Here is a 10,641-nt window from a genome sequence, read left to right as displayed (position 1 = left end):
TGTTAGAATGTTATAATTAACAATGCGCAGTAATATCGGTGTTGACAGAATAAATTGATTAAAAAAATCAATTATAGTTATATTGGTATAACCTGAAGTGTTCGGTGTTAAAATTTCATATACCCTGAGCGAAATTAAAACTACGTACATCCCTGATTACACCCCGATGACTAAAAATATACCATCCATGTTACATTTAACCATGCAACATATTTCTATGCATTTCAAATAAAATCGTTATTTTTACTGTAGAAGTTGAACGTACTTAAGGTGGTACTCAACACTTTAGCTAAAATTTATTTGGCTCGTTTAATTTTCTTAAAATTTTGACAAAGTATTTACTTTGACCCTTTTACAAAAATATAAAAATTTAAAAAATTTGAACAACCGTTTTATCAGAAAAATTACACTGGTTATATAGCAGTTTCACAAACACTTATTTTGATCATTGAGAAGCTTAATAATCCCTTAACAACACAACGTAATTAAAACGTTTAGCTGATTTTACAGAGTTATCTCCCTGTAGTGTTAGGTACCACCTTAAATCTATGCTTTCTGTATATGTAGGTGTGTATTTTTATGGAAAAATAGCAGAAAAAGTCATGAACATCTTGTTGAAGGGTAACCAGAGAACTTTTTTACCATCAGGTATGCGGTGATAGAGATACTGATTTTTTTTTAAAAACATGTATAACTCATTTGATTTTTTGTTTCAGCTAGGATATTTAGTAAAATTGTCAAAAGCCTATTTTCTTGATGTTATGTATTCATAGATTATCAAAAATATAATTCCTAAGGGAGCTTCCATTTGATTTTTATGGGGGGGATGACAATTTGTGTAAAAAAAGTCAGGATAACTAGTAAAAAAAAAGGCAGGACCGAATAGAGTAAAAAATAAAAAGGCAGGACAGAGATTACAACTAAAAAAAAAGCAGGACAACATTTTTCATCCTAGCCCCCCCATAAAAATCAAATGGTAGCTCCCTAATGTGAGCTCGAAACAATTGTAGGTAAAATTTGAATAAAAGGGCATACAGGGTATTCGTCAGTGAGACAGCAACCTAACGAGATACAAACTTAAGACATCTAAATAATTTATATGCTTTATTAAAGAACTGAATGCCTCTTTTTATAATTCTATTGGGATGTGAAATCGTTGACCGAAGGACATTTGAAAGTTCTCATGATCAACACTTTTACAACCCTATGAAATTGTTAAAAGAAGCATTCAATTCTTATAAATCTTTTGTGTATGCTACAATTATGAAATTACTGTGAAAAATGGCAGTTATGTCTAAATACTAAAAAACAAAAACAATGATCATTGAACAAAGAACTACAAAACTGGAACCATACATTGTAAGGTTCAATAATGAAAAAAATGATAACGTTACTGAGTATAAATTTCTGGGCACTCTGATAAAAAATAATGGAAATCTAAATGCAAGTTTAACAGATTTAGCCAAAAAAGCTAGGAAAGCTCTGTTTTCATTAAAAACACATGCAGCCTTTTTGGGAAATTTTCCTGTTAATGTATCCTGTAATCTTTTTGATCTCTTATAAAACCAATTTTAACATATAATGCTGAAATATCATACATGGATACATATCAATCGTATCATAGAGCAAAAGGCAGATTAAAATCTCAAAACAAAGATATAGATAATTTCCAATATTTGGATAAGACTCCCTTCGAAAAGGTTCATGTTAATTTCTGTAAATATATTTTAGGTACTAAAAAAACATCTGCTAATTTAGGTGTTAAAGCTGAACTTGGTAGACAACCAATAGAAAAATATATAAAAACACAAGCAATTCTTTATTGGGCTAGATTAAATACTGAAAACATAAACCCATTGCTAAAAGAAAGTTATACATTAAGTAAACACCTTGATTCACAAGGAGTTTATACTTGGTCCACTTTTATAAAAGATTCAACACAAAAAATGAATATTGATATACAAAAAGTAATGTCTTGTCAAAATATAGAACAAGTTAACAAACTAAAGACTAGTTGGATTAAGAATATTACAAGTAAATTTTATTCAGAACTACTGGAAAATAAAATTAATAGTTTGAACGAAAATAACAAACTTTTTCTTTACAAAAATAATAAAGTCAAACAAGACCAAGAATTTTATCTAAAATATCACAATTTTGAAACTAGACGTTTATTTACAAAAATTGGAATTAGTGACCATAATTTGCTCATTGAGAAGGGCAGATATCTAAAAATACCTCGAGACAATAGAACATGTCCAACTTGTAAAACCTTAGAAGTTGAAAATCACTTTCTCCTCCACTGTCAAATTAATAATGTTTTACGTATAAAACTTTTTAAAGACATGACAATAGATAATCCTATGTTTCCAAATCTATCTGATACTGAAAAACTAGTAGTCCTACTAAATCCTTCTAATATAAACCAAGTGAAAAAAACAGGTTCCTTTATAAAACAGTCTTTAGAGCTGAGGACAGGGGACTCTTAGTTAGTTTTACTTGTATATATATTGATATGTGTGTGTTTAATTCAGTTATTTTATTGTTGTTGTTACTTTTGTTTATGTCACAAGTATAATGTTACTTATATGACAAATAAAGATTATTATGAAATCAATAGTTACATCAATTGAAGCTTCTCGTGTTTTCGTTCATTATTTTATCATGAATTGAACAAGCTAAGCAGTCATAGCTGTTTTATTTTACATGCAAATATTAAACGATATTGGAACGCCTCGTGATGGTTATCAGTCAAACCAATTTATGGATTTTATTGATTGATTGTTGGTTGCTTAACGTCCATTTACGGATTTGAAGACAACTAACACATTATTTCATTATCATTTTATAATGCATGTAGTATCGAAACCAAAGGACTGCTCGGATCTAAATAAACAACTGGATAAAAGTGGTGTATACAAAATATACCCTGATAACGGACCAGGATTTGACGTTTTCTGTGAAATGGAAGTTGACGGTGGGGGCTGGACGGTAAGCTTCTTCAGATTTATCTAACTTATCTAAAACAAAAAATTATCATGATATGATTTGTTGGCTCTAATATATGTACTTAGAGTAAGACATACAACGGTATTAGAATGATTCGTATCACTGTTTTATGTGCCCCTAAGAGTCAATGTTAGTAAATTTAAGGTATTTCAGGGGTATACTGCCATCTTGAATTGTACAATTACAGAAAATAATCGGTCTAGTTCTTTGCCGAAATCTGCAAATTTGGACACAGATTTGCAGTTTTTTGGTTACACTGTTTATTTAGAACTATTAAAAAAACTTGGTTATTTTTCGAAATTGTTTTAACACATACCAAATATTTGTACTTTAGAATTAGTTTTTCAAATAATCCATTTAAGGGGAGATAACTTATTTAGAAAAAAATTTATACTGGATATATAGGGAAATATTCATGTTTTACTTGTAGTAAGAAAGCAAGATTAGTGACACCATTTTTTCTTTTTATTTTCTTGATATAAATTAGAAACCTATTTTTACTCATATTTTATTTTTTTTTTCACAATTCTGTCTCATTTTTTTTTCTTTTTATGCACAAAAGATGTTTTTTTTCATGATCAATCTAGGCAATTTTTGGCAATTTTGAATAACTCGTACCTTGAAAAATAGCGCGATGACCCATACTTTTTATCATTTTTTGAAAAAAAAAGAATAGTAAAATTTTCATTTGGAAAAGTAAAAGAAAATTCTGTCATTTTTTTCTATACCCCTGAACTACCTTTAAAATAAATATCTCGAGTTATAATATTTGGTTAATCCTTGACAAATAGACAAATTTATTAACATGACTTTCTTGTTACATTTTGTAGATCATTGACAAATTGATTAAAGTGGGTTTCTTCTTATTTCTATTACCATTGTGCAATGAGTTTAATAACATATGACATTTGTAATTATATATATAGGTATAACGGTATATAATAGTATAAGGTCATGACGTTGTGTTTGTCTAAATTCACAGGTTTTTGTAAACCGAATGGATGGATCCGAAAGTTTTGATAGAAAATGGAAGGAATATGAAAATGGTTTTGGGAATTTGAAGAAAGAGTTTTGGCTCGGTATGTTTTTTTATGTGTATGCATCACTGAAGAGACATTTACTGTCAAGATACGCATCTGGTGCATCAAAAATGGTAACGTTTTTATTATCGAATTTTTAAGTAATATTAAAAAAAACAACAACAGATTATTCATTTGACCGATATCCGATAGTGCCTGTAAAACAAATGGTTTTTCGTTAATATATCGATAACCGTAACGGTCAAATGGGTTTTTATTTCCTTAAAAAATGTCATGTTTCAGGTTGGATATGGTATGATATGCAGTGTCGCTTTATATTATGGATAAAAAAAATATGTTGGTATATAGGATATATAAAAAGGAGAAGTAGTATGATTGCCAAAGAGACAACTCTTCACAGGAGACCAAATAACACAGCAATTAACAGCTATAGGTTACCGTACAGCCATCAACAATTAGCAAAGACCATACTGCAGAGTCAGCTATAAAAAGCCCCCAAATGACATATGTAACCATTCAATGGAGAAAACTAACGGCCTTATTTATATACAAACTAATGAACAAAAAACGCACTGAATAACAGGTTCCTGCATGACTTGGGACAGAATCTGGGTATGTTTCAATAGACAACTTTCGAGTTCGATGCATTTCCGTCAAACACTTTGGTTTTAGTGAACGTCACTAGTGCGTTTAGGTGCGTCGTGACTTCCGTTTCAATGTTGAGCGAGTAGTTGAAAAACTATAAAGCTATATTGCACGAGTTATTCGGCAAATTAAATTATCATAATTGACACTCTGCACCGCTGTCATTAGGGAATTGTGATTAAGTACCCACTGAACAAACCTTATTTCTAGTTTATCCTGCAAAATGACGATCACTACGACGCTTGATAAACGTTTATAGTGCAGGAATACAGGCAGGCCCCTCTATCTGGTTAATGACGTCACAAAGACGCGTATAATTGACGAGTTTTTTCCGGTGACGGATGAACTCGAAAGTGGTCTATTGGACAGCAACCCGAATATATAAAACAGGATACATCTTTAATTTGGAAAAATAGAATTACAATTGGCCGTTTCAGAATCTAAAGCATCATGGGTAATTTCATTGTTCGTACCCGAAAGTGAAAATAACGTTACGTCATTGGTTGAATTTCCATTGTTTATAACGTTTTAAACCAATCAAAACGCTTTGGTGTACGCTTTTGAAAATATTACCCAGGATGCATTAGATTCTGAAACGGCGAATTGATTCGTGTTACTAATTTTTTTTTGTATGTTGTGAACTCTGACTGTTGGTTGTCTTTTCGTCTTTTCATGTATTTTGCGATGACATTGTTTTTGACTAACAAGTTTGCATTTCCTTTGGTATCTTTAGCCTCTCTTTCAATTCTATCATTTAAAGCCTTATAATCAATTATGACATCACATAAGAGTTTTACAGTAACGCGACAAGTATCACAAATAATGGGTTTCCCTTCCAAAGAACCTAAACTCGCCCTGGTTTAGTATGTCTTCGTGTTCTTCAAACTTTAAGCGTTAGTTTAGTGTGTTTTTACAAAATTATTATATATTAGTCTTTGACTTCTTTTCAATTCATTCCTTGCATCCTCATAAGAAAATGCCTGTAACATTAAGTCAGGAATATGGCAGTTGTAATCATTCGTTTGATGTGTTTGAGCATTTTATTTGGCCATTGGTTTTTTGACTTTCCGTTTTGAATTTTCTAAAAGTTCGGTAGTTTTGTTATTTTATTTTTTGTTTGGTATCTATTTATCGAACAATTTACTATTAAAAACGTATATATAAATGCATGTATGACACAGACTTAAGGGCAATCATACCACATCTTCTTTTTTATATTAACAAGATATGTTTTTCCTAGGAAATATGAATCTCCATCGACTGACATCAAGGGTCAACACAGAAATGCGGGTTGATATGAAAAACTTTAAAGGAGAAAAGAGATATGCTAAGTATTCCATGTTCAAAGTCGGAAATACTGCTTCTAAATACAAATTGACAGTAAAGGGCTTCACCGGAAATGCAGGTGAGAATTATTGTTACATCCCAACTCCTATGTTTTAACAGGGGTGATAAAAAAAAAAAGAGGGACCACTCCTACCAGATCACACAGCTTTGAATCTCTTTGCATGTTTCCTTGTTCTGTAACATTTTAGCAGCTATGTTTAACAAACAATAAAACTGTTAACTATTTATATTAATGCGAAGTAAGGACAACTTGTACCTCTCAAAACTTATGTAAAAAAATCCACTGAATTTCTAGTGGCAATGCGGGGAATCGAACACATAGTTCACACCGTTAAACCAGCACGACTTCAGACTAACTCAAGGTTAATTTAACATTTTAAACATTGTTTCCGGGGCTCATGAAGGTTACATACTACATGTATATAGTAACAAATTATATTTTTAATTATTTTATGGAATTCTGAACTTCATGTTATTCATCTGGCCTAGAAAATCTGGTATGTAAACAGTTATCCCACTCGGACTTGGTATGTCAGTGTAAGATCGCCCTTCGGTATACGGCCATCGGGGTGATCTTACACTGACACACCACATCCTCATGGGATAACTACATGTATGACGTTTTAACCTTACAATTAGTACACCAGCTCTTAACTGATGTATGCATAATTATTATTCTCTGAGCATAAAAGTTTCTAAGTAAGAAAGGTGATTCGGTTAAGGGATAACATAAAATGGTAAAAACTAAAAACAATATGATAATTTCCAATCCAAATTGTTACGAACAGACTTCTAAGCATTATTAAACCTAGTATGACAGCGACATTGATCCTGGGTTTGAATTTATAGAATATATTATATTAATTAAGGACTTGTTTGTTGCTCAGTTTCAAAATAAATAACTTTCCAAAAAACTAGTATGTATTGATAGGGGATTAGTTGAGGAATCAAAAAGCCAAAAAAATATAGGGGTTAATGCGCCTGTTTTCGAGATTTTACCCATTGGGATTTTGGCGGGAAAATGTTCTCTCTTGATTTTCCAAAGCATGTTGATTTTGTTTGTCTTTTTAATTGGATTTGATTTTAACTTTTTAATTTCTTCATTCTTTTGTAATTTATATCAAAAAGTTACAAGCGTTACTACAAATCAAATCATGATAAACGGTGTTAACTTAATTCGTGCTATCATGATGTTTTGAAATTTTAATTCGGTCACCGTCATTTACCGGATGACTACTGTAAAACACCCATATTCATATTCAACGAATTCAGCATAGAACAAATGTGTATCTGGTTAAATAAATAGATATTAATAAAATTGAGAATGGAAATGGGGAATGTGTCAAAGAGATAACAACCCGACAATAGAAAAGACAACAACAGAAGGTCACCAATAGGTCTTCAATGCAGCGAGAAATTCCCTCACCAGGAGGCGTGCTTCAACTGACACCTAAACAAATATCTCTACTAGTACGGTGATAATAAACGACATCCTAAACTCCGAATTATCCACAAGAAACTAAGATTGAAAATAATACATTGTCAATATTACAGGAGATGCTATGAAATATCATAATGGACTTGCTTTCTCGACGAAGGATAGTGACAATGACAGAATTAGTCACGGTAACTGTGCGCAGTCGAGTGGTTGGTGGTTCAGTGGTTGTGACCTTGTTTGTTTCACTCTTTATCATAGACGAAATGGTAAAAAAGGGGAACAACTCATTAAATGGGAAACTTGGAAGGATTCGATGTATTCGTTAGAGACTGCTAGTATGATGATCCGGTCAAAGTGAAAAAAACAAACTCACATGTTTTAATACGATAAATCAATTAATAAAATTGCCTTTTTTCTGTCTCTTAGATATTTGTTTAAATCATTATGATGATAGTTTTGTAAAATTAAATTTGATGATATAAAAAATTCCGAGTTACTAAACGTACGGACAGACGTTAAACTTATGTCATCTATCATCATAAAGAAATTGTCTAAAAATATTCATAGATAAGATCTATCAATTTTTACGAAAGCAATAATGTTGCCAATCCCTTTACGATGTGCAGTAAAATCAATAGTAGTATTACCATATTGATCATTCAAATTGATCTTAAAAAAATTCAGAGTGCAGTATTATTTGAAAGATTTATTGCATATTGTACATCGTTGCATTATTGTTATAAGAGTTTGATAGATCTGATTTTTGAACATTTTTAGAAAATTTCTTTCGTTGAAATAATAACTTCAATCTTAAATTTACCATAAACGTGCTTCAGATACGGTGAAACTACCTCTAGTCGTTTCTATGTTTCTGACACCTGTAATATAGTGTGCTGTGTTGGCTCTTAAGATTGTCAGTATACTGTCCGAAGACTTAGTGTGAAAGCACAGGCCGAACCCTCTGTTGATCTGCTGGGGTGTTATTCCATGAGACAAAATATGCACGGAATATCTGTTTACATAGAAAAACCCGTTTACGTTGCCAAATAACATCAATGAACATCTACGACAGCCGCCGAGAGGTACAATTAAGGAATACCAGTACTGTAGTTTCCACCGTCAATTGGCGATTTGACGGTCGCAAATGCAGTTTTCGTCATAACTGGGTGCACTCATAGCTTTTCGATACTTACATGTACCTCAATATTTCATGCATTTTCAGAACAATACAGTACAATTTCATTTCGGGGCCTTTTATAGCTGACTATGCGGTATGGGCTTTGTTCGTTGTTGAAGGCCGTACGGTGACCTATAGTTGTTAATTTCTGTGTCATTTTGGTCTCTTGTAGACGGTTGTCTCATTGGCAATCATACCACATCTTTTTTATAATTTCTCGGACTGTTTATGACGTCTTTACACTAAATCCTCTATGTTGGATGTGTACTGATTGATGATTTAGTCTTAGATGCATGTTTTTTTTAATAAGCTGTTAGTGGCTTTGAACTAGCTGTTACATGTAGCAACTGCAAGTACTCTCAGATATGTACTCAATGGCTATTGTTGTTGAGATATACAACTACCCGGCCACGTTCACTCTGTGTTTTTGTTAGATTCTATTTTTGTTTCTATTTGTATCCATCTGATGAGTTGAGCCTTTTTTAACTGGTTTTATAGTTTGTTCTTATGTTGTACTGTTACACCATTGTTAGGGAGAGGTTAATTTTGGGGCCCCGCTAACTTGTTCAAACACACCACATTTTGTATGTGTGGGTCTGTCCTAGTTTAGGAGCCTGTAATTCAATCTTGCGTTCGTGAAAAATTATTAAAATGAAATGATCCTGAGAATATATTATGTACACTATATAGGTACAAAAATTGTATGCCGTGACCCTCAACATGGCACCTTTTGAAATAGGACAATAACAGTGCAAGTGCAAAAAAAAAAAAAAACCTCGAAGAAAGAGAAAGTAAACGATTCATGAAAGAAATTTAGTATAAGTAAGAAATATTTAAGAAATAAATAATTATTAATCAAATAACGACTGTTATGACAAAGTTTAATAAACAAATATGACCGGATGTAAGATAAATAAACAATCAATCAAACCTCCCCCAATAAAAACTCGTATGCTTCAGGATTCTGTGGTGTTGAATATCAAGATCACGATTTGATAAACTTCGACAACAAGAATGAAAGTTAATAAGTACCTATAAATTTCGATCAACAACCACCGAATGAAAAGTTTTTTGTCGATTATACGCTGTTGATCTTCAAGACTTAACTTATGCATGGATTTGTTCAATATTATTTTTAACATAACATAATTTCCTTAACATAAAATATGTATGTACCAGAAAATCTTTTCATACAACCTAAAGTTAATAAAATTCAAATTTGATAATAACTTTACAAGAAAACGAATTGACAAGCTTCTTTCTCTTTATTAAAATGAATAAATATGATAGCATGGGTATAATTGTACTTTCTAAAATTAATTGTCCGTTAATAAATTTTGAAATTATTAAGAAACTGAAGCTAAGTTCACACTGCCGATCAGATCAACTCGATCAAGCCCGATCAAGACAAATTACGTGATCGGGAGACTGGTCTGACTCAATCGACAAGAATGTTCGGGATAGTCTATCTTGCTCTTCATCGATCTGACTTTCTACCCGAGAGTTTTTGACATGTCAAAAACATTCGAGTAAGGATCGAGAAGCAAGTTACTCGAGAAGAGATCGAGAATTCGTCGAGTAGCGGTCGAATTAATCGTGAAAGGATCGTGCAGAGATCGAGTTTGGTCGGAACAAAAAAATGTACCGATCAGTACTCGATCATTTCAACCTTTGCTCGACTAATGTCCGATCATTTCCAGATTAACTCGACCAATGCACGATCGCTTCCAGATCACTGCGACTTCTATATTTTTTTAATCCCAGACCAACTCGACCAATACCGGATCTCTATGCGACCACATTCGACCACTCTTCGATCTCTACGCGGCCATACACGAGAACACATGACTGCTACACGATTCTTGAAAAGTGTTTGTAGATATGATTAACTCTCATAATTCTGGACTGGTCGAGATCAGACTGAGATCGTGAATAATTGATTTGATCTAGCTAGTCGAGTAAAGATCGTGTAAAGATCGTGAATT

General features: G+C 32.3%; 1 protein-coding gene across 1 annotated transcript; it reads left to right on the top strand.

Annotated features, from left to right (window-relative positions):
- The first annotated feature begins 570 nt into the window (after nucleotides 1–570).
- Nucleotides 571–7,904, top strand: LOC139502922 (angiopoietin-related protein 7-like). The gene is made up of 5 exons (XM_071292590.1): nucleotides 571–648; nucleotides 2,861–2,991; nucleotides 3,992–4,088; nucleotides 5,935–6,099; nucleotides 7,596–7,904. Exons 1-5 carry the CDS (start codon nucleotides 603–605, stop codon nucleotides 7,835–7,837), a joined length of 681 nt encoding a protein of 226 aa, XP_071148691.1. The 5' UTR covers nucleotides 571–602; the 3' UTR covers nucleotides 7,838–7,904.
- Nucleotides 7,905–10,641: the final 2,737 nt, after the last annotated feature.

This window comes from Mytilus edulis, chromosome 14 (genome assembly GCF_963676685.1).
Source record: "Mytilus edulis chromosome 14, xbMytEdul2.2, whole genome shotgun sequence".
NCBI classification, from domain to species: domain Eukaryota; kingdom Metazoa; phylum Mollusca; class Bivalvia; order Mytilida; family Mytilidae; genus Mytilus; species Mytilus edulis.
Note: the sequence above shows the minus strand (reverse complement) of the source record. Positions and strands in the feature narration are given on the sequence as shown.